Source organism: Ceratotherium simum, chromosome 25 (assembly GCF_057802395.1).
Source record: "Ceratotherium simum simum isolate JZ-2026a chromosome 25, ASM5780239v1, whole genome shotgun sequence".
Classification (NCBI taxonomy): Eukaryota; Metazoa; Chordata; class Mammalia; order Perissodactyla; family Rhinocerotidae; genus Ceratotherium; species Ceratotherium simum.
The window spans coordinates 28,357,475-28,382,496 of record NC_141924.1 but is presented as its reverse complement, the minus strand read 5'-3'; the positions used below and the strand labels follow the sequence as shown (position 1 = coordinate 28,382,496).

Here is a 25,022-nt window from a genome sequence, read left to right as displayed (position 1 = left end):
CGGCCCTGCAGATGCCGTTTTGATGCTGCTGGCAAATACAGCTGTGGAGACCTTGTTTTTTCTGCAGGAGCATTCCAATGTCCAGTCACTTGCTCTGTCAGTGTTGAGAAAAGGTTGGGACTGTGGAGTGGTGGCTTCCTGACTCCAACTTCCTGATTACGGCCAGGAGCCAGTTTGGCAGTGCTGTTTAGGGAGTCATCCTTGGATGCCCAGACCTTTTCCAGCCTGTCCAATGACTGTGAATGTCCCCAATTTCCTATGGCAAATCCCTTTCTGTCTAGAGCAGCTAGCTGATTGCTGCAACTGAATTCTGACTGATTGACTTGTAAACTATTTACAGGCAGGCACACTGTGATATAAAGAAATGACCTTGCATTTTAGTGAAGGGAAACAGATGATAAATAAATGATTAAGTAAAAGTTTTAGTAAGATGGCGATACATACTACAGACAAAAATAAAGCTGGAAAAGGGGAAGGAGACTGCAGGAAATGAATGCGAGTGTGTTGCAATTTTAAATAGAGGGGTCATGGAAGGCTTCACTGATTAAGGTGACTTTTGAAATCTGACTATCTATTATGCCAATTGTGTGCAAGGTACTGGTAGAGTTACTGTGTTAAAAAGCAATCATCCAATCACTCCTTTGCTTAGATAACCCCCTAAGTGATGCAACTATTTTCCATCTCCAGGCAGCTATATCGTTTACCCACAGCAAACATGGCGGAAAGGGCGTCAGTCTGACACTTGGGCCCCCAATAAAGATGGCTACAGCACTTCCTGTGTTTGCCCTCAACAAAGATGGCGACGATACTTCCTGTTCAGGGCTTTCGCCTTAAACAAAGATGGCGCTTATGGTACAGGTTCCCTAACAGTCTGGATTCCGGTTGCAGTTTTTTTTTTTTTTTCCTAAGATACGTGTTTGCAGACGTAAGTAACAGGAATCCAGAAACCCCGTATCCATCTTTTCTTCAAGGTCCCGCGCCGTGGCGTCTGCAGCCTGGGCCCTGCTTGGCTCCCCCGCCCCCCCTAACTTGCTGGCGGCGTTCTAGAGCCGGCCCGGGGTGGGGTGGCGGTGGGGGTGCCGGGGATCCACTCTGCCCTCGGTCCGCTCTGAAGATCATTCCCAGCACCCCCTTTTTAGCGAGTCAGGTTGCCCGGAAAGTCTCTCCTAGTTCTTCCTCTTCGCAATACAAGAGGGCTTCAGCTGGCGAGGCAGGGAATAAAGAGAAATTCCAAATGGGCGCTAGCAGTCCAAAGTGCGCATCCTCCTCCTCCCCTGCCACCTCCCGGACTTCACAGAGGGTGCTAGGAGGGACAGGGGCGGGGGGCGCAGGCCGTGATTGTACTTTGCAGGCGTCTGGAAGCCCCGTCTGCCGTCGCTGCCTCCCCTTATTTACCCTCATAGCCACGACACCCCCGCCCCTCAGCTCCCTGGTGCAGTGGTCTTGGAAATACGCCGGGCAGTCCTGCCTGGCCACTGACCGGGACTGGCCTGTGGACTTTTTTTTTTTTAAAGAAAAAAAATCCCATTCAGTGACCCATATGTGTGTGGCCACGGCAGTGTTGTGATAGAGATTCTGAATTCTTAGAGGGAAGGGATGGAGTCTGTGACTATGTATAAGGTTTATTGTAGACTGGGCACAAACACTTACTAGTAAATGTTTTTCGTGATGGTGTATAGGCCTTTTCTCATGGGGGGAAAGATCCTTCAACTTCTTGGTACCTGCAGGCTTCTGGCCCCACTCCCATTGCTGATCAGGTTCTAAAAATGCCCGTGGTCCAAAGGGCACCTGTATGCGTACTGGCAATTTCTGTGGTGGTGGGGTATCTCTGATGAAGGCAATGTTAAAATAAAAGCACTGTTTCTTCTCAAGTGTGTTAAGATGAAATGCTGCTCTGTAATCCTCAGATACAAGTTGTTTTATAAGCAGGGTCTCTGACCTCGCGTTTTTCCAGATCTCTTTATTGAGCAAGGAATTGAGCTAGGACCCATTATGTGGTAAGCAAAAACAGAAAAGATAATTCATGTTCAGTGTTGTTCATTATGTTTAGAAACATTTGAAATTAATTTGGCTTGGCTCAACAGCCGTGTATGAAACACCGTGGCCTGGCCCTCTGCTAAGGTTCAAAGATATCCATGACCTTAAGGAGCATACACTGCAGGACCCCATCTGTAGGGGCTCAACAGCATTCCTGTAATCTGAGCTGTGGATTTTGTCTTTTCCCAGGAGGAAATGGAGGCTAGAGACAAGCAAGTGCTGCGCTCCCATCGCCTGGAGCTGGGTGCAGAGGTACTGGTGGAGGGCCTGGTTCTTCAGTATCTTTACCAGGAAGGGGTCTTGACGGAAAACCACGTTCAAGAAATCAAAGCTCAAGCCACAGGCCTCCGGAAAACAATGCTGCTGCTGGATATCCTACCTTCCAGAGGTCCTAAAGCATTTGATGCGTTCCTAGATTCCCTGCAGGAATTTCCCTGGGTGAGGGAGAAGCTGGAGAAGGCAAGAGAAGAAGCCCTAACTGAGCTGCCTGCAGGTAGGCCTCAAAAAGATCACTTCAGACCAGCTCCAGAATTGATGGAACTATGTCCTTTGGATTTGAAGTTGGGGTTTTAGGCTGGGAGGGGGATGGCGTTTCCTGAAAGTGGATAAGGAGTTTGGACTGAAGGCACGTGGCATTGGAGGGACGGGATGAGGAGGTGGAATTAGGAAGTGCAGGGAAGGAAGGAAGGATGAACCATGATTGAGAGGGTCAGGAGGGAGCTCAGAGAATACATTTAGAAATGCTTCCAGGGAAACTTGGCAAGTCACTTGGGAGGCATGTTCTCATCCAAGAGCCAGGTCGTTGGCATCAGGACCATTGGAAAGTGCAGATGGGAAAGCAGGCATTAGGCCTACTGATAACTGGTTCATGGGGTGCCAGAGCTGCCGGCAAGAAGAGGTCAGGTTCATAGAGGAGGAGACAGCCTTTAGGAAGGCACACCTTACACCTGTTCCTTGGGCTGCCCTCCATGGCTAGAGGGGATAATTTGGAAGGCTGGCTTAGTTTGCTTTTAAAGGTTATTGGTTTCAAGTCCTTTTTAGTTTGGCTTTCTTCAGACACCCGGAGTATTTAGTTTTGTAAGGACAGTAGTTTGAGGAGGGGCTCATTTTGATTTTAAGGAAAATTGGAAGCTATGGAAAAGAGAGTTCTAGTGCTGTTAGCCTGGCTTGTAACAGGAAGAAGATATGATATGAAACACTTGTTCCCTCTTAACTCCTCCCATGACTTTTCCTTTTTACAAAGATTAAGGAGCAGAGAACTGAATTGGTGAAAAAAAAATTGAAAGTTGACTTGCGTGTTTAACAGATTTAGGAAATCAACGTTCTCTGGAGTTTTTGATAGCAAACTACTATCACTACTATCACTACTATCAAACTAGTAGTTTGATAAACTACTCCAAGTCAGTGGTCTCCCGACTTTGCTGTTGCTGTTTTTTAAATACCAATATAACTGGTTAAAAAACAAATACCAGTAATAAAAGACCACCTTTATTATTTTTGCCCCATGGACCTCATATTCTGATTGATTTTCCAGACCACCTGTGTTAAGTAATCCTGATTAATTCTTCTATTTTTATTAATGACATATGTCTGAATATCTGATCAGCATAAGATAACCAGTTAACTTAGGAAGGCCTAGTAAAGTCCCAGTGGAAAAAGAAAAAATATTTTCATTTCCCCTTGTGGCCAAATTATAGGTAAATGTAGGTTTTAGGCTTTTGTGAAATACTGAAAATAGCTGGCCTTTGAGGACCACAGGAATTCTTGGGTTGGATTGTCTTTACAAAATTAAATACTCCAGGTGTGTGAATAAAGCTAAGCTAAAGTATCTAAGACACTTCTACCAGTTTATTGAAAGCAGAATAAATAACATTGAATTGGGGAGATGTTAAGAGAAATATTAGGGTGCCCAGTGTCTTTTGCTGGTATTTGACTTAGAGATTCCTCTTGGCAACACACAGTTGGAAACAACAGAACAGGCAAACTAAAAGGCTGTTTCTACCAAAATATTTAATGTCATTTTATAATCGTTTTGAGTGATGTAAATAGTACTGTTGTATGTTGTTCATAGAGGCGTGACCCGATTTTCGTTTGTTCAGCTTCATTCAGAGAACAAGAAAAAAATTAAGATTTTTTTACCAACTGGTGAAAGTTACAGAGAAGTTGAGGGAAAGATAGTTTTTTTCAAAGTAAGCAGAATGAAACAGTATAGAGTGGGAAAAAATTGAGCGTATCTGTGTTGAAGTTTAGAAAAATAGCGTTAATTTGTTAATTCTGTGGAAGTGCTCAAATGGAGCGATAGGTTGGCTACTGTACAAATTAAGTGCTCTTATTGTTTTCCTTTTTGTTGAGTAACCTGCTACTGAAAAGAATGTTCTGAAGAGAGAGTTTGATTTATATATGTCTTTATATATACATTCCACAATGACAGTTAGATAAACTCACTTTTTAAATAGTTTTTGTTAATTATTGAATATTTTAAGTAAGATTACAAAATGTAAGTAAGGTGTGGAGAATAATGGTACAGTGAACACCTGACTCTCCATCACTCAGTTAAAAAAAAAAATATTACCATTGCTTTTGAGGGCCCTTGGGTGCTCCTCCCCAATTCTAGCTCATCCCCAGCCCCCACTCACTGATAAACTCTAAATTTGGAGTCTGTCATTCCTTTCTTCACTTTGTGGTTTTCCATCTCATAAAAATCACTTTTAAAATTCACATCTTTTGTCGAAAATCCGCTATACTGTTAAGTTTCAGCGATATATATATATGGCGGGGAGGGAGGGTAAGCAATGCAGGAAATGATATATTTTAAAGGAGTTGTTAGTTAACAGCCTTCTCTTATTTGAGACCTTAAACTTTATTCAGGTGTTTAAATTAATTAAGTTGATGGCAGTATCTTAATTCTAAAATTAAATTGGGACTTAATTAATTGGAAACCTAATTTTTTTTGGGAAATCCTGGAAAGAGTATTAGAATTGAAATGCCTTCAATTTACTGTCCCTGTAAAAACTGCAAACGGACCCAGAGGCGTATTTCCCAGGACCCCAGTGCTTCTCCAGTGTTGTAAAAGAGTAACTTTAATAAGCTCTTAAATAGTCCATTTAAATTTTTGTCAAGGCGTTTTTGAATTTTGAGGAACTAGACCGTGGGAAAATGTGGTGCTTATATATGTCTATGTATACATTAACCTCGTCTGACCTTTTACTCATTTTGGTTGTAATTATTAATTAATTTGTATAGATTTGGTGGTCTGCTCTTGGGATGCCTTGAGAACAAATGGAGAGGAAGGGCTTTCTCTTTGGCCAAGAGGTCAATCCTTCTCCAAGAATGAACTGATTTTATTACCAAGTTTTCTTGTTTTGATCTTCTCAGAGGTTCTTGGTTTCCCTTTTGTTTGTTTGTTTAATTTTTATGTTTCATTTGTAAATTTTGAGCTGCCTTAAAAGCCTTATTTGGTGATTGATCCTAGTTAGTTGCTTTTTATTTATAATCTGGATGTAATTTTTAGAGAAGAATTGAGTTATATCTTGATGCTCTCTACTCTTCTAAACCCCACCCCCAGCAAATTCCAAAGCATAAACACTTTAAACCTTTGATTCTCTCAGAATCTGCCTAGATGACTGGTCTCCCTATCTCTGTTAAAAAAAAAAAAAAAAAAAGTCTAAGATATTAATGGATAATTGATTTTGTGTTTTTCTCACCCTATAAGGACTCTTATATTTTAAAAGAAGAATTCTGGCGATAAAATGACTTAATCCTGCTTGGCACCATGGAAGGAACACTTCTCGGTGTGTCCCTTACTGGCCAAGGTCACATAGTAGACCCTAGATGGGCTGGAGAGCCTCTCTGGGCTCCTGGCAGCTCATTTAGGAGATGAGGATAGTGCTGAATCTGGGCGAAGGCAGCATGTGCCTGCCCGCCTGGCTTCCCGCTTCTGCTGGGCCCTGTCAGCACTGACAGGCTCACTCACAGCTGGTGGGATTTAGCCTAAGTCATGCTGGGAGGGACTCCTGGGCCCCGGGACTGCCTGTTCCACTGTGTTGGCCCTGGCTGTGGACTGGGTCTCTGCCATGACTCTCACTTAACAGCCTGGCAACGCTGCCTTTAACCCCACTCTTCCTTTAGGCCTGGAAGTTGGTTTTTGTTTTCTGTTTCTCCTCCTCTCTAAGCTAGATTCCTGCTTTATATTCTCTTCGCCACTGGCAGGGATGAAGGACAGATATCTTGGAACACAGCTCATCACCTCCTGCGTTAGCATCAGATGCCTCAACTCATTAGCCTGCTGGAGTGGCTGTCCTGGGGCTGATATTTGCTTCAGCCTTCCCTGAGCTTGAGCTGGTCTTCACCGTGGACTCTATGCCCTGGACTCCATGGCTGCCCTCGCTGGAGCAGGACTCAGGCTGGCCTGTTTTCCCTCTACCCATGGGCTCCAAGGCTCAGCTTGTCCCTTTTGGAGCTGGACTTCCCTGACCATACAGAGCCACATCAGTCACTGTCTCAAGATGCACTCTGACTCTCAGATGTATACTTGGATGCATCTGAAGTAAGTGAGCAATTTGTTGGTGATGCCCTCAAGTCAATCCCGACTCCTAGCGCCCCTGTGCACAGCAGAGCAGAACACTGCCCGGTCTTTTTGCACCATCCTCTCACCTTATGGTGCTATATCAAACAATGATCCCTTGCTATTCATAGGGTTTTTATGGCCAATTTTTGGAAGTGGATGGCCAGGTCCTTCTTCCTAGTCTCTGTGACCTGGGTGACTAAGACACCCTGTCCACCGTGGGTGACCCTGTTGGTATTTGAAATACCGGTGGCATAGCTGTCATCACAGCAACATGCAGCCACTATAGTATGACAGCCGACAGACGGGTGGTGTGGTTCCCTGACTGGGAAATGAACCCCGGGCCAGGTGGTGAGAGCGCCGAATCTTAACCATTAGACCACCAGGGCTGGCCTCCTGAGCAATAATGGCAAAAATTTTAGGTATTGTAATAGGTTTATTAGAAAGATTTTTAGCCTGGGATTTCCCAGTCATACCTTGTAATTGACCCTACTCTACATATGGTAAGTTCAGTGTTGATCTCAGTTTATCTAACTTGTGGTCTATCCAGGCACTTCCACTGTGACTGAGCAGAGTTCACTTTGTGGCATCCTGTGTACTAGAGAGGGAATGGTGGGTCAGCGTCCACAGCCAGACCCTTCCTTATAGTAAGGGCAGAGTCTACAGAGAGCCCAGATTTCTGTGAATCCCCAGCATGATTATCATACACGTCCTGAAGACCAACCAGATGCCAAGCACTAGGAAATAAAGACATATGAAGGACCTCCAGATCAACTGAGGAGGTTCATTCGTTCATTCAACGAATATTGAGTATTGACATTGTGCCAGACATTAGGTACTGGGATATTATAGTAAACAAAGCCCCTGCTCTTATGAGCTCACTGACTATTCTATAGTCTGGTGGGGACAGGCACCGAGCAAATGAATAAATAGTACATTAGGTGTTGAGGAAGGGCTTAGCATATTATGCGGGGTGGTCGGAGAAGGGCTTTCGGATGAGGGGACGTTGAGCAGAGAGCTGAATTCTGCAACAGAGTGGATCATGGAGGAAGAGCATTTTGGGTAGAGGGGACCACAGTGCAAAGGAACTCAAGAGGGGGCCCCCAGCGACAGTGTGCCCAGAGCCCAGGCCCATCTGGGACAAGAACCTTCCTCACGGAGAGATGAGTCTCAGTGCCCATCAGCACAGGCGCAGTTGTGACCATTTCTGGTTGCTTCCGAAACTGTGAGATGTGTGCACAGCCGTGATCGTGGGTTGTTTTTCAAATGATTTTAGATGATATGCAGACGTGGAATTGCAGTACATGGTGAGAATTATTTCCTTTTCTTTCTGTTTCAATCCTGATAACATCCAGGTGAAAGCCTCTGTTCAGTGCAAGTATTTCTGTAACATCTCTTTTGACACTTACCAGTTTTTCTTTTCAGTAGACAGAAAGATGCTCATGCTTAAAGCCTGCTGTGGACAACAGTATTTAGCTAGAGTTTAGTTGTTTTGTTTTTTTTCCCCTTGTGTCGGTTTAACAGTTTCCTTCCATTTATGGCAAGTAAAACTGTTTTCTATTTATGAAGTTCCTTTAAAAAACGGTGCTTTTATTTAAGTAAAAATGAGTCAACATAAAGAAAAATGCTAAGAAAATAATAATGGTATGAGGATATGGCAGAAAGTGTGAAGATGCTTTTCGTGTGTTTCTTTTTTTTTTTTTTTTTTTAAAGATTTTATTTATTTTGTTTTTCCCCCCAAAGCCCCAGTGGATAGTTGTGTGTCGTAGCTGCACATCCTTCTAGTTGCTGTATGTGGGACTCGGCCTCAGGATGAACGGAGAAGTGGTGCCTCGATGCGCAACCGGGATCCGAACCCGGGCCACCAGCATCGCAGCGCGCGCACTTAACCACCAAGCCACAGGGCCGGCCCTCGTGTGTTTCTCATTTAAAAAGAGTGACAGGAGTTTGGGGCAGGAAGCATCGCCTGGCTGGCAGAGTTGGGGAAGGAAGGCTCCAGTTGTGGTTCAGATAGAAAATAGTGCCATATTCAAGGTTCTTTACTGTTTTGCTCATTCAGTTTACGAATAGTGGCTGGGAACTGGTTAAATTTATTAGTAGAGTTGCCAGAATGACTTAATTTTAAGTTGTCTAAATTGTGAGCACGTTCGTTTGCTAATGTAACAAAGTCAACAAGATGGAGACAAATCCTGGTATTCCAGACTTTTAGATTGGGAGGGACTTACAGATCCTCTAATTTTTCTCTGAGAAAACTGAGTCCTAGGGAGATTAAGTCAACTTGCCCATGATCACACAGCTAGTTAATGTAATTTATTGCCGGGAGTGGAATCCAGGCCTCCCAACCCTTGATTGAGGACTTTTTCTGCTGCACAATCTTGGCTCCCCACTGGGTTTAAAATGGAATTGTATTATGCTGTAGTGTTAATAAGTGAAATGGACATTAAAAAAATTTGTACTACTGTCCTTTTTTTCATTTTAAGAGGAAAACTTTCAAGGGCTTTTAGGGGTATACTAGGATGAGATTTTACTGAAGTATTTTATTTTTGTTAATGCTAATTTTAATCATTTAAAAGGAGATTTTAATAGTTCAGTACTGCATTTTGTCAGAAGATTCCACCCCCCCCCCCACTCTCCCACCCCCTGACTTGTACAAGGCTGACGTAAAGAAAGAGTGGAAGACGTTTATTGAGTATTTATGGGACTGATGAAATAATGCATCTGTTGGCAGCTAATTGTAGCTCTTTCTAGGAATAACAAACCATGTGACAGGTCTCTCCCCACAGGGATGCTTCCATTTCACTTTAAAAAATGGATTTAATGTTCTTTTCTCTTAGAAATTCTCACTGTGACATTTTTTTCTCCCTCCTGTGAATGTGTGGGTCACTAGGCTATATCAATCACCCTACTGGCCGTCAGGGTTGATTTAACTCGGTGTTTCTCAACTCTGGCTTTTAAAAAAAATACTGATCCTCAGGCTTTGCCCAAGGCCAATTCATGCCAAACTCTGTGGATGTGGGGTCTGAGCAATGGTATTAAAAACACAAATACACACACGTGCACATGCACGCACACCCATGCACATGCGCAGACTCCTTACTAGGTTATTTTAAGTGCAACCAGGGTTGAGAACCTTGAGATCTGACCAGCTGATCAGGCGCCTGGCACCTTTCTCACTTTTTGCTCCCCACGTATGGGCCTCTCAAAGCTGTACACTTGCTTGAAGAGTTGTTCTTGTTTTTGGGGGGGAGGAGGTGGAAAGGTGGTAGGAATGGAGATGTAGAAGGTTCTATAGTTTTGTATTAAATATGTAATCAGAAATGTTTTTAATTCTTTGAATTTCTTGAACATTGTTGCTTAAGAATGTTCCAGAATCTCAGACCCCATACAGGTATGACTCTATTACCAACATTAAAATCCATTAGAGCTCTATGGGGACACATAGGCTAATGTGCACAGAACAAAATCATGTGAAGGGTTTTGAAGTAGCTGATGAATTTGGATTTGGGGGAATTATTGCCTATTCATATTGTTTGGTCATTACAAACCATCCACAATACTTTGTGCTCTGTAGATCAAGCTATGTCCAAATGGAGACAGAACCTGCCATTGGAGAATGAGTTGGATGCTGCTCCCAGATACAAAGTGAGCTGAAGATGGCTTTAGGATGGACAAGAGTGGGAGAGAGACAGGTGGCCAGCTGGGAAGACTAGAACTGGCTTAGTTTGTCCATCTGTGGGTTGGTCAGACAATCTGTTTGCCTATAGTTTTTGTAATTAAAAATGAATTTTAGTCTTTTCTATGTCTCACAAAGAGCCTCAAATAATATCAGTGAAAATAATCATAATAGTAATTGGAGGCTTATATGTGCCAGGTATTGTCCCTGGTCCTTTGCATTTATTAATTCATTTAATCCTGACAGTAACTTGATAAGGCAGGTGGTGTTATTACCCTTACTGCACAGATGAGAAAATGGCGGCACAGAGACGTTAAGTCACTTGCTCAAGATCATACAATGTAGTAGAGCCAAATTCGGAATCCAGGCACTCTGACTTCAAAGGCTGCTCGTTCATGTCCTATAAAAACATTTTCTCAAAATTTGCTTTTCTCTCCTTCCTAATTCCGATAACCTGTGGCTGCTCCAGAGCCCATCATTTACCAGCCCCATTCTTCTTCCCTCCTCCTACTCCACTGTCTCGCAGACATGCAGCCCAAGGGGCTTTTCTGTCTTTCTCTCTGCTGCTTCTTGTCAGAAGACTAATTCCTGGTTGGTGTCTCTCTCTCTCCCCCATCTCCCATTTTATCCTTGTTTTGGAGGGTAAGGTCTAATGTCAGGTCATGTGGGGTCAAGGAACAGAGCTCCTGGGTGGCTCCCATCACAACTTGTTACCTTGAGAGTAAAAAAAAGGGCTGCATCTTCTTGGCTGTGATCAGGAGGTGGTCGGTGTGTTGGCTCTCCTGATAGTAGCATCAGGTTCCACTTTTGCAGTTCTTAAATCATGCTATCTAAAGCCATCAGTTCCAATAACCAGCTTTTCTGGTGGCGTGGCCTCAGAGTTTAACCATAAGCTTAGCAAGGTAGCTTTCTCTTTTTATGGGTAAAGTTCAAACTTGTAGGCTGCTGTTGTAGCTAGCTGCAGGAATGTTTGCCTTTACTTAATTTTAATAGGCAGCTGTGTTTATACTTGTTCCTTAGTTTGAACAGTAGGGAGTATATGTCTATGATTCTTTGGAGGACTTTTCCCCCAGAGAAAAAAAAAGAGTACATGTGCTTTTCCAAACAGTAAATTTTAATTGAGAAGGAAATGTAACCTCTAGAAGAAGTTTGGGGCACGTTTTAGTCCCAGGCTTTATTTTTGTTATAAAAGAAATCTTAACTCCTTGTAAGAAGTGCCAAGTTGACAATTCCTGGAAATGTTCATGTTCTATTTATGCTCAGCACCATAGCAGAGAGAGTGGCGACGCTGTTACCAAAATAATACTGCTGAGATGTAAGTGGCAAACGAGAGGCTTGTGGTTTTATAACCTAAATATAAGACTTTTAAAGCATCTCTCAGTTCTACCATTTTTACGTAAGGTATATGGGTGCTGAGTGGTAACGGTGAAGTTGTTATGGGCAATTACAGAGCAAGCAGAGCACATCTGCTAGGACTTGTCCTGTTTTTAGAACTGTAGAATATTAGAGCTGGAAGAGACCTCAGAGACTCCCACTTTACAGATGCGGAAACTAAGGGATGCAAGACAGTCTAACAGCATGTATGTGCACTCTTTGGTTCAAGCAGTAGACTTCTTGCTAACATAAGCAAAAATAGGAATTTCTCTAACGTATACTGAGTAGTACACAACTTTGAAGGAATTGCTAAAATTCCAGGGCTCAGTAAGGGCATGAATGTAGCAACCCTGGGGAATCTCTGGCCATTGATGATCATCTCCAGCTGAGTTCCTCCACTTTGCCTTCTCTCAAGATTCAGAGTCTCATTGGCCTAGGTTGAGTCATGAGCCCTTCCCGTAGGAGACCAGAGTCACTGAGAGTGGGGAAGGGACAGTTCCAAAAGGAAGAGGTGAAAGCTGATTAGGGGATGTCCACGATACTATACCACTCCCATTCTTTTGATATTGAACAGGTTCCACACTTGTGCGCCTGGAAAGCAATGATAGCCCTTTAAGGAAGAATATTCCACATCTTCATATAGCAAGGCCCAAGTTGAAGGCCAGAGGTGGTAGGAAAATTACAGGAGAGCAGTTTTTGGAGCAAGATAGGTCTTCTCAAACCTTTTAAAAATCAGAAGATATTAGGGAAAAAAATGGATTGAGAATGTTGAAGTAGAGAGGAGGTTGCAAAAAGAAAGAGAAGTTGGATTGGGTTCTGGCCTAAGGGCTTTGTATATATAAACTCACTTTATCCTCACAGACCTTTGTTGTAGGTACTATTATTATTTACATTTTATAAATGCAGGTATTAGATAAAGTGCCCAAGGTCACACAACCCAGTGGTAGCCAAGCTGAGATTTGAACACCGAGGACACTGGTCCTCCAGTCCATGCTATTAAATCACTAGGCTGTCCTGTCTGTAATACCAGTTCTTGGTTCTGATTGGAGTCACATGTCTTAGATTAGCCGACCTGGGCTAGCTACGGCTTCTTTATTTTCTGACTCTTTCTTGCCTTGGGTCTCACATGTAGCCAACATTTTCATTGTGTTTTTTAACAGTCTACCAAATAGGAGATTAAAAAAAATACCAAAGGAGATAAAAAATGTTTTCTAAAAAATGCGATGAGACAAAATAAAGATTTTGAATTAGATTAACTTGGCAATTTTTGTTCGTTGAGTCTTTAAACTTATCTCTTCCCTTTTAATTTCTTTTTATTCTTAATCAGTCATTTGATGGTGCTCCAGGCAAATGTGCTTTTTCAGACGTCTGGTATTCGCTTGAGCCCTTTTATTCCTTCACATGCCTGTCAGGATCCACTGGGGAGACAAAAACTGCACAGTAATTTGAACAAGGAAAATTTAATATAAAGAATTATTAACAAGTAAAAAGGTAACTATGGTTAACTACTAAATGAGTAAAAGAGGTCTCTAAGGAATACAGGAATAGCAGAGGGAAGAAGCTCCTTTATCTAGGGCTGAAGGAGAGTATGGGAGCTTGCAAGAGGCCCCCTCCCCACCCCCAGGGCTGAGATTCAGACCTCACTGGAGACGAAGTGACTGCCACATGAGTATGCAGCCTGCTGGTGGGCAGTGAACTTCTCAGAGGGTACAGGCTAGAGCTGGTCTGTAAGAGCAGCCCACTGGGTTGATAAACTTGGTAGAGAATGTGAGTGGACCAGAGTTAATCCTCAGAAAGCAGTTTGCTGAGTGGCAGAGAAATTCCCTGGGGAGTGAGCATCATTGGGTTTCCCAAAGGCCACTGGCAGTACATTTTAGAGGGGGTAAAGCATCCCAAACCAGAATGAAAAGCCCCTTCCTCAACTCTGGCCTTGCAGTGTCCTTCCAATGCCCTCTGTTGATGAAAACTAACACTGCACCATCAGGCAAAGGAAAAACGTTTACAGGGTCCAGCCCCAGTATCACAAAGCAGGGCAAAGAGGGTGCATTTAGAGCTAAGAAGTAATATATTGCTAATTGGTGCACCTCATCTGTAAAATGATGATTGTACATAATTCTCAAAGTAGTTCTGAGAACCTGATTTATTCTTTCATTCACTTAGCCACATTTATTGTCTACCATTGCTGGCTATTCTGCTAAGGCTCTGAGATTATGGTTGTCATTGTCCATCTTTTTGTTTGTCTCTGCAAATAGTCTGTAATCTTCTCTAAGGCAGAGGATGTTTTTATCTCTGTACCTGCAGAACCTATCTAGCATAGTGCTAGATACATGTTTGTCCTCACCTGTTTATTGAATGACTGAAGGAATGACTGTAAAGATGAATGTAAAGACAGAGTCATTCCTTCAGGGAGTTTAAATTGTAATTGGGGAAAGGTAGAGGCAAATAAATAAAATATAATATGGTATTCTGGTTCTCTTTTGTTGTGTAACAAGCTATTCCAAAACTTAGTGGCTTAAAATAACAGTCATTTATTTTACTCATGAATGTGCAGTTTGGGCTGGGCTCAGAAGGGACACCTCATTTCTGCTCCACGTGCTGTCAGTTGGGATGGCTGAACCGGGGCTGGAGCGTCCATTTCCCAGATGAGTCACTCACATTTCTGGTAAGCTGGTGCTGCTTGTTGGTTCCTCTCCATATTGGCCTTTCTACACGTGGCTGGGATTTCCTCACAGTATGATGGTTGAGTGTCAAGAGGCAGGAAGTGGAAGCTGCCAGTTTCTTAAGGCCTGGGCCGGGACACTGGCATAGTTTAACTCTCACTGTATTCTTTTGGTTAAGCTGTCCCAAAGCCCAGATTCAAAGAGAGGAGATGGAGACCTCACATTTCCTTGGGAGATGTGTCAAATCATTTTGGGGCCTTATAACACTTATCAGACTGAGTAGTTAAAAATATATATATTTGTGACAATGGGAAATTAGCTGTCATACATGAAAGTGACTTGTAAATTAATAACAAATGTTTGTTATTAGTTTAACAAAAAATGCATGTTTTAAAGTGAAAATAGCTCTTTTTTTCCTGAATATAGAAGCCGCATGTATTTGTTGTTTTAAAAAAAAGGCTCTAGAAAGGTGTCAAGAAAATGGAAATCAGTCGTAGTCTTATTGCCCGGAGATAACCATGGTTCATAATAAATGAGTAGTGAAATGCAATATTTGGATTTTTACCATAGAAATTTCTGTTTTGGAAGCTCTCTCTTTTCTGAACTCCAGTCATTTCCAGAAAGTTATTTACTTGATACTAACACTTAAATCCAGAATTTCTTGTGTGATGCCAAAGAATAAAATTCAGAAGATTATATGTGTGTGTGTAAATATATATATATTTTTTTCTTCAGAGAGTAAAACCTTCTGAATCAACTTAAAGTAGTCTTTTCAAATTATTATTAAGGCTAGTTGCTATTTTAGTTAGCAGAAGGTGGGGGTGGGGAGCATTGGACTTAAATGACCTTCCCCAGTGACTCTTAAGGAACTGAGAGGAATATTTTTCACTCAGCTGTTTAAAGTATTTTTATGTTTATCTTTCTATGAGTATTGTATTTCAAAGTGTTTCACTAGATTATTATATAAGCTGATTTTTTTCAAAGCCTCCTGTTTGTATGCTTTTAAATATTATGTTTCTAAATCTTTTGTCTTCATTGTTTTTCCCAAACTATTCGAGTATAGGTGATTAAGCCTTTGCGTGTGGCATTTTAAGTATATTTATATCCTTCAAATTGACTAGATTTGTAAATATATGAGTGTTCTGGATAGTAGATTAGATTTTTTTCCTTGTTGTACTGGGAAAGGCATTCCTAATGACTTTTTTCACTAAATCATAGAGTGTATTTCAAAGTAATTGTTAAAGCCTTTGCAGAATAATCATATCCCATCCCCCTCACTCCTTATTACCAGGGTAAACACCGTAAACCATTGTAGGAGGGGCCGTATAAGTCAGAGAAAAGAGCAACTTTGAGAAACTCCAAAACTTTGCTTCCTGCATTATTTCAGCAAGCATTTATTAAATGTCTACTATGGGACAGGAGTTAAACAGGTACAGAAATTAATAAGGTATAATCCCTGCCCTCAAGGTGCTCCAAATAAATGAGATGATACGTGTAAAGTGCTTAGAGCAGAGCCTGGTGTATGTTACACATTCAGTGAACGTTAGTTATGATCACTATCATTAGGTAACTGAAGAGCTGTGACACAGATATATGAAAGGGACAGTGATGGCTCCACTTAGCCTGTGGTAGGACAGAATTGGGGAGGGCTTTAAAGAGCACGTGTATACCTCATGTTGAGTGTTGAAGGGTGAGTAGGAGTTAACTAGGACGGCAAAGGGGAAGGGCAGAGAGAACAGAAAGTGCCGAGGCATGGAGGCCATCGCGCCTGGTGGGGTGAGGTGGGGTGGGGGCAGCTGAGGCTGGGGGTTCAGACCCAGGACTGCTCAGCAGGGGCCTCGAGTGCCATGTAAAGTTCCAACAGATGATGGAGCACAACTGACAAACTTTGAGAAAGGGATGGACATGAACAGACTTGTATTTGGAAAGCTCACTCTGGTGACATATGGATGGAAAGCTGGCCGAAATGGGGGCAAGGAGCCCAGTTAGGAAGCTGTTGGAATAATCCAGGTGAAAGATTGTGAGGAGAAGGCACTGGCGTTGAGGGTAGAGAAAAGGGGAATGGGCTGGAGAGAGATTTAGAAGGAAGGATTATTACATGCGTTCTCAATGTGGGGATATGGCCCCAAGGGGGCAAAAATTGGTTCTGGTGAGTGGGAGTGGTGTAATGAAGTCTTTGATATACAATGGTTTGTGGCCTTCCAAAGGGCCACAGTACATAAACAGAAATGCAAATATCCGTGGTATAAAATTTTATGGGAGGAGGTGCAATTAGGGAAAAAGTGTCTAAAAAGTCTTCTGAGGAAGACAATATTGAAAATAAGGTTGAGGAGCCCTGCATTAGAAGAAATCATTGCTTGGACTGAGGGAGAAGGAAGATTCTAGGATAGCACCTGGATATCTGGTTTGGACAACTATTCAAATTCACCAAGACAGAATACACAGAGTGTATGGTTGGTGTAGGGGTTATGCTCCTTGAATTTAAGCTAATAGTGACTCACATTTATTGAGCACTTATTGTGAGCTGGCCCCTTGAAGTGCTTTACGTGTATCAATAGTGTGAGGTAGATACTATTGTGCCCATTTTTTCGGATGGGGGAGCTGATACCCAGCCCAGAGCCATCCAGCATTTCCTTCTGTGAAAATGCTCGGTAAGCATTTGGAGGTATGGGTCTAGGCTCAGGATGAAGTCCTGCTTCTACCTTTATCTGCTGTGTGACCTCAGGTGGATTATTTTGGTTTTTTTCCTTTATATTTTAATTTTTTCATGTGTAAAACAGAGCTGCCTCTTACTCATCCCCAAGAGTAGTTATTAAGGTTAAATGAGAGGATATACAAATGAATCTTTTTTTTTTTTTTTTTTGGTGAGGAAGATTAGCCCTGAGCTAACATCTGTTGCCAATCCTCCTCTTTTTTTGCTGAGGAAGATTGGCTCTGGGCTAACATCTGTGCCCATCTTCCTCTACTTTATATGGGATGCTGCCACAGCATGGCTTGATGAGCAGTGCCTAGGTCTGCACCCGGAATCCGAACATGTGAACTCCGGGCTGCCGAAGCAGAGCACAAGACCTTAACCACTACACCACCAGGCCAGCCCCACAAATGAATCTTTCAAAACATAAAGTGCTGTGTAAATGTAAGTAGTATTTTTTCTGTGTGTGTGAGGAAGACTGGCTTTGAGCTGACATCCATTGCCAATCCTCCTCTTTTTGCTGAGGAAGATTAGCTCTGAGCTAACATCCGTGCCCATCTTCCTCCATTTTGTATATGGGACGCCTCCATCGCATGGCTTGATTAGCAGTGTGCGTGTTCACCCCGGGATCCGAACCCTGGGCCGACGAAGCGGAGCGCCTGAACTTAACCACTATACCATGGGGCTGGCCCCTGTAAACAGTATTTTTAACATTAGCTGGTACCGTAGGTAGTCAATAAATGCCATTTTTTTCCCTTGCTCACCTCTTGCCTTCCCCCTCTGTGTTCGAGCAGCTCTCACCCCCCTACCCCCCACCCCCCTAGCCATTTTTGTCGCAACTGCCTCCATGTTGTCTGACTCTTCGCCTCTCTTCAATCCCAGAAGATGACTCAGCAGCTTTTGTTTCCTTGGGTTTTCGTGAATGTCCTCCCATCTAAACACAGTGATTCACTTCTCAAGCTGTGGTCATTTGACTTCTGCCCCTTGCAGCTGTTTTTACAGAGGTCATCAGTGACCTTTGGTTAAGTCCATGGACATTTCTCAGGTCACCACTTGCTGTCATGGCAGCATCTGGCATTGGGTCCTCTCTCTTTTATTCTTGATGTTGCCTGTTTCCTTGGTCATGTTTTTCCATCTGCTATTTCTCAGCTTCTTCTTACTCTGCTCATCTCTTAAATGCTTGTCTCCTCCCGAGTTCTGTTAAGTCCTTCTTATCCTCTCACTAGCACCATTCTCCCTGGGCAAAGCCCCTCTGCCCCCTGCCTTGATGACCACCTCAATGCTCACCCCTTCTAAACCCCATCTCCAGTTCAGATAGATAACTGCACTGTGGTCCTCTGTACCTTAACTCAACATGGCCAAAATAAAACCCCTCATCTCTTACATCAGACCTCCTCCTCCTCAATGATATTTATTTTCTCTAGCTCAAATAATATATTTCTATACATTCTTCTACTCAAATAATCAGAAGAAAGTGGTCTTTTTTTTAAAGCACTTAGCCGAGACATCGCCTCTTTCTCGAAGCTTTGCGCAACCCTTTCATGGCTGGCTGAGAACCGCCTCTTCTGTGTTTCCAAAGCACCAGGGGCATATTTCTGTTATGGCACATTTATACTATGTTAGAATTTTGTCCTTAAGGAGACTATGAGTTCGTTGAGGAGAAGAACTTAGTTTGTCATCCTTATATACTCAGAACCTAGCATGATGCCGGATACCTGGAGGGACCAATAAATGTTGGTTGAATGAATGAATCTGTGGTGGCCTTATTTCCCCTCACCTTCCTCTCCAAGCACCTTAACTATATTACTTTGCTAGGGATGCTATAATAAAATGCCACAGACTAGGTGGCTTAAACAACAGAAATTTATTTTCTCATAGTTTTGGAGGCCGGAAGTCTAAGATCAAGGTGTCAGCAGGTTTGGTTTCTTCTGAGGCCTCCTTGGCTTGCAGATGGCCACCCTCCTGCCGCCTCTTCACATGGTCGTCTCTCTGTGTGTGCACATCCCTGGTGCCTCTCCTTGTGTCCTAATCTCTTCTTCTTATAAGGACACCCGTTAGATTGGATTAGGGCCACCCTAATGTCATCATTTGAACTTAATTACTTCTTTAAAGACTCCAAATACAGTCACATTCCGAAGTATTGGGGGTTAGGGCTTCAACATGTGAATTTTGGGGAGACATGATTCAGCCCATAACACCATTATTGCTATGTTTTTTAACTTTATCTTATTTTTCAGCTTCTCCTGCATAACCAGCAGTTAATAACTCTTTAGTTCTAGAACCTCCATGGAAGTAATTCTTGGGCATTTCTTAGTGGTTGCTATTTCATGTTTGCTGAATGCCAGCCATTAGTCATCCAGTTTACCAAACTTGAAACCGTTTTTCTGGTCGCTGTGCAAGGCAGTTTCTAACCTATCTGGTTATTAATCCATTTTATCAGTATTATTAGTAACTGTTGTAATAATGAAATCTCACATGGGAGGGTGTTCCTTACCTTCCTTCTTGCTGAAAATTCCTGTCATGGAGGTACAGGTTAGGTATAGGGTATGGTACAGCAGGCCTTTGAAGCCCGGCTCTGCCTAGGACCATATCATTTTAAAGATGAGGGAAATTCTAAGACTGAAGATTTGAGGCTTTCAGGATTGGCCCCTCTGAACTGATATTTCCATTAACACTGCACAAAACAAAAGCAGAATGAAAATCACCCCTCCAACACATACCCCAATAGACTTCTAACACCGCACTGTCCTTGCCTGCTAAGAGAATAATTTCGTGCGCATAGTGACCTTGGTTCTTAAATTCTGCATTTAAGAATCTGCATTTTTATGATGTTCACCTTTCCTACAGCTTAATCTACAGCCTATCCCCTGGGCTGGTCATTAGCTGACTTCCCTTCATTTCCCACAAATGCCCTTGGGACTTGGCCTCCTCTGTCTTTTTCTTTAACCCCGTACCCCCCAAGCTTTCACCTCTTTTGCTGGGGTTTCTTTCCCCCAGGCTGTAGTTTTCTAATTTCTCATGGGCATCTCTTCTTCCCCTTTTATTCACCGTCTGTTCCTGTCTGCTTTCCTTCCCCGTCAGCCTTCTCCTTTTAGAAATAAGCTGAAGAGTTTGTAAGCCAATTTTGACTTTTCGTTGCCACCTTGCCTTTGGTATAAAGCAGGGGCTTGGCAAACTATGGCCAAATCCTTGTGGGCCAAATCCAGGCTTCTACCTGTTCTGTATGGCTTGTGAGCTAAGAATGGCTTTTACATTTTTAAAGGGTTGAAACAAAAACAAAAGAAACGTAATATTTCATGACGTGAAAATTATATGAAATTCAAATTTCCATGTCTACAAATGAAGTTTTATTGGAACCCAGCTGTGCTGGGTTGTTGACATGTTGTCTCTGGCTGCTTTCACACTATACCGGCAGAGTTGAGTAGTTGCAATAGAGACCTATGGCCTGCAAAGCCTAAAAAATATTGACTATCTGGCTGTTTACAGAGAAAGTCTGCCCACTTTTCATATAAAGAGTGAAAAAGGCCGGAAAATAGCTTTGCATGACAGGAATCAGCTTTGGTTACCTTTCTTTTCTTGGTGTTTCCCAGAGTGCTGGATTAAAGCTAATGCTTAGTTCTAAAATTGTTGTGAGAGTCAAAACTGGAGAGGCTTTTCTTCAGGGCAAACTTTTTCTGTGAAAGTATGTCATTATCTTTGCCATTTCTTTTGAATTAAATTTTGCCAGAAGAGATTTGTCATACCAGGGCCATTGAACCTTTTCTTTCACTTCTAAAAGTGTACATAAGAGAGAAAGAATTAGGTAAACCAAACAGATAAAACTCCTTTGTACTCCGGGCATTCACAGGAGGATTTAATTTCAGCTTCTCCTGTATACTTACTCATGCTTTAGTCTCGAGATTTTTAAGTATTGGGGCGATGAGATAATGTTAGCATTTGAGTACTAACCACAAAAAAATTTAAGCAAGGTTTGCAGTCATGAGTATTTGTGTTTTGTTCCCATCCATTAGGTATTTTGTGTATTTTTTACACCCTTCCCCCATCTTGTCTTTGTTTTCCCCTCCTTTGAAGGAAATCACTTATCATTGAAACTTAAACCTTCTGACAAGTAATGCTAAGCAGGGGTAAGGATTTCTTCCCATTCCCTGAGGTAGCCGTTGTGCTGTTTCTGTCTGTTCAGAAGTGTAGCTGTCTTAGGTTTCTCAATCCCTTAAGGCATTTGTTAACAGTGCGTTTTGAGTGCTCTCAGAGTGCTGTGGCCTCTAAAAGGCAACAGAAAGATTACATCAGAAATAGAAGGTAGAGCCCTTGTCCTTCAAGGAGTTGGTAGTCCACAGGGCAAGAGAGGGGTGACATGCATGTGAATTTCTGAACATTTAACAGCAGCCTACAAAGAAACACCAGTGAATGGAGTTCCACCAGAGCATGCAGCGTGAAGGAGTGATCTCACTGGGCATGGGGTTAAGTGGGGAGTGCTTCTAGGGCGACTGGGTTTTTGAGGAAAGTAGCCATTGATTACTAGGGAAGAGGCAGTCCAGACAGAGTAGATGCTGAGTACCTCCTCCTAGACGTCTTCTCAGGATGCCTTGCTGGAACCTGAAACCCATCGTGGAGAATGGAACGAGCTTTTCCTGCTAGATCCAGCTCTGCCTCCTGCCTTCAGTATTCTCATCAGTGTCATTTTGTTTTCTGAGTTATGCGCCTGCCTTTTCCAAAGTAGCTTCTTGAATGGTGGGTTCTGTGAGGGGAAGGACAGCAAATAGATTGTTTGGCTCAAATGAAAAATTGATGTGTTTAAAAAAGAGAGAGAGAGACAGGTAAGAGAGAGGAGAGAGTTGATGGAAGATCTTGATGTCTAGGCATTGGATTTGGGCTTCATAGGGTGGGGGAGTGAGCTTTGAGTGTGAGGAGACTGGCCTAGGGAGGGAGAAGAATATCACTCCAACTCCCATCTTCCAGGGCTGACTTCATTAACTGCCCTGTATCTTCCAGATTTTAGTTGGGATAGAGACTTGCATTCAATTTCTCATCTTAACTAAGCAAATCTATCCTGAATTGTCTTCAGGTTGGTGCTGCTGCTAGGCCTGATGGTGATAGGCTTTAGGGGGAGCTGAGAATCCCACATCTCAGCTGGGATCTGACTGTGGCTCTGCATGACATGATGCTCAACTCAGCAGTTTCCCTGGTGAGAGGGAAATAGCCTAGTCTTTACTCCTTTTCAGGGTCTCCTTGCCTATAGGCTTCTTAGAGCCTTATTGTTCACGCTGTCCCGCACCCGGAATCTGTATCTCTGTTCCTTCCACCCTTCCTCTACACCCTACGAAACAAACAAGCAAACCAAAACCCCACAACTCTCTTCATTTTGGCATTGGTGATAGTTTTTTGCGGGGCCCTGAGAGCAGGGGCCCTGGATAAATGGGATAAAATCACTAAGGCTACTGTTTTTCTGTACTTTGGGCCACTCAGATTTGGTAAGCTCCATTCTGATTCATTTCACAGATGGCTTAAATCATTTACGTTGTTTTGTTCAGTCCACTCAGGAAATGAAAGCATAGACATTTTAATTGTTTTAGAACAGTGCTGCACCTACTATAGACTCCCAGAGCTGGCCAAATGCAGATTGTGGCTCAGAAGTTGCTGACTGTGTGCTGATTGTGTTCTTGAGGGCAGGAAAAGTGAACCCAGACAAAGATTCTTACTACCTTCAAAAGGGACAAAAACGCAGGTTCTCTTTGTTCACTAAGGAAAACAGGTGCAAATTAGGTGGTAGTTTTTGTTTTTAAGGTCCTTTTAGTTTAAAGAACATTTGAATAAAAATTGTGGTGTAGTCAAAAGAAGTAGAAATCGGTTGACCTACGCTCATATATTGGCTGTTTCCCACTGGTTCTATGTCCTCAGGCCGATTGTTTTGTTTTGTTTTTAAATAACTTTTTTTTTTAAATTAATTTATTTTGTGTGCGTGTGAGGAAGATCAGCTCTGACCTAACATCCATGCCAATCCTCCTCTTTTTGCTGAGGAAGACTGGCCCTGGGCTAACATCCGTGCCCATCCTCCTCTACTTTATATGGGACGCAGCCACAGCATGGCCTGACAAGCGGTGCATTGGTGCGCACCTGGGATCCGAACCCGGGCTGCCAGCAGCGGAGCGCACGCACTTTACCGCTACGCCATGGGGCTGGCCCCTTAAATAACTTTTTACTTTGAAATAACTTAAGACAAGAAGTTAAAAAAACAGTACAGCGAGTTCCCATGTACCTTCACTCAGCTCCCCTCAAAGATAATATGTTATATAACCATAGCATCTTGTCAAAACCAAGAAACTGACATTGTTACAATACTACTGACTCAAATACAGACCTTATTGGGATATTTTTTACATGTACTCTGTGTATATGTGTGTAGTTCTATGAAATTTTATCACATCTGTGAATTCGCGTATGCTTTTGATTTTTAGTGCACACTTATCTTGAAATTATTTTGAGCCTTTGTGTGAATAATTAGAATAGCAAAAGAGCAAAACTGCAAATTATTTATTCTGGAAATCTGAGTTTAATACTTGTAATTAAAAGACTTCTGGATTAGGAAGTAGGTCAGGTTCTAATTCTAGCTCTTCAAGTGGAGAAGAAATGAGGGAGCTAAACCAAACAGAAACCTTGATTTCCTGTTGTTCCAACCCATAACCTAGGAATCCTTGCTTTCATCTTTTGCCGCACCAGCCCTCCTCCCCAATGTCTAATCCATTAGCAAGCCTTCTGAAATATTCCCCAAATCTGTCTACTTGTCTCCATCCCTTGCCAGAATTCCTGGAATAGCCTCCGCATGTGCTCCTCTACAATCCATTTTCTACACAGCAGCCAGAGCCATTGTTTAAAAATACAAACCAGGTTATGTTATTCCTCTGCTTAAAGCCTGCCCCGATGGCTTCTCATTGCCCTGAGAATAAAATCGGAGCTCCTCACCAGAGCCCACGAGGCCCTTGTGATCTGAAGGCTCCTCCTACCGCTCCAGTCACGTTTCCCATCCTCACTCCTCGCCGCTGCAGCCGCACAGGCCTCCTCTGTCTCTGCAGTTGCCCAAGTTGCTTCCTGCCTTGTGGCCTTTGTTCTAGCTGTTCCCTCTCTGGTGTGCCCTGCTCCAGTTTTGCTCTGTAATTGGCCTTTTCTGGTAATGTAAGTGTCAGGCCTCTGAGTGAGGCCTACCCGGTCAGTCCAAGTTAGACAGCTCCCTAGTCACTTTCTATCATACTATGCTGGTTTCTTTCCTCCACAGCATTTCACACTATCTGAAACCATCCTCTGCGCTTGATTGGACTTGTTTGTTCCTTGACCAGGGAGTTACCCTCCTTAGACTAGAGAAGTGGGGCTGCCTTACCTGCCTGTTTCACCCCGCATCCTCGGAGCCTCCGACAGTGTCTGCCGCATAGAAGGCATCAATAATTGTTTATTGAGTAGATGCATTAGTGGACCAGATAATCACTCTTGAAACTGAAAAAATTATTTGATTAAATGAAATAATTTGATGTTTAAGATTATTATATTCTTTCCGTATTTGGGTCTTGGAGGAGAACATGAAAATTAAATTCCTAGGTTTCCTTTTCTGTAGCCTCAAAGGTCTTTTTCTGAGGCAGGACCAGTTCAAATGGGAAAGGTAAGTCCTCCGTACCCTGGTGATAGCCTCCTGTCTGCCTGAACATGTCAGACAGACCACCTTAGTGATTTGAAGAGGTAAATTTGAAATACATTCATGTCCCCCATTAACTGTGCTTTTGCCTTAGAGAAAACCATTGAGCGGAGTTTGACTTTCCTGGTTATACAGAAGGTGCAAGAAACTTAGTTATCATGTGGTTTGACATTTAGCCAAACTAGCTTTCATTAGTATCCTAAACACATTCCTTTTCTTTTGAATTTAACATGTAAGTAATGGCTCCCAGAGCTGGAAGACATGGAGCTGCTAATGTTCTCACTTGTATGAAAAGAACACGATTTATATCCTCTGCTTCATTTCTTAAATTCCCGTTAACT

The 25,022-nt window shown here is 42.7% G+C and overlaps 1 protein-coding gene across 1 annotated transcript in view; it reads left to right on the top strand.

Moving 5' to 3' along the window:
* The first annotated feature begins 841 nt into the window (after positions 1-841).
* Positions 842-25,022, top strand: part of CRADD (CARD and death domain containing adaptor protein) — a 169,673-nt gene continuing 145,492 nt past the window's right edge. The window contains exons 1-2 of the mRNA XM_014779921.2: positions 842-925; positions 2,227-2,530. Of these exons, the coding sequence (XP_014635407.2) occupies positions 2,233-2,530 (298 nt within the window). The 5' untranslated portion in view covers positions 842-925; positions 2,227-2,232. The remainder of the gene's footprint in view (positions 926-2,226; positions 2,531-25,022) is intronic.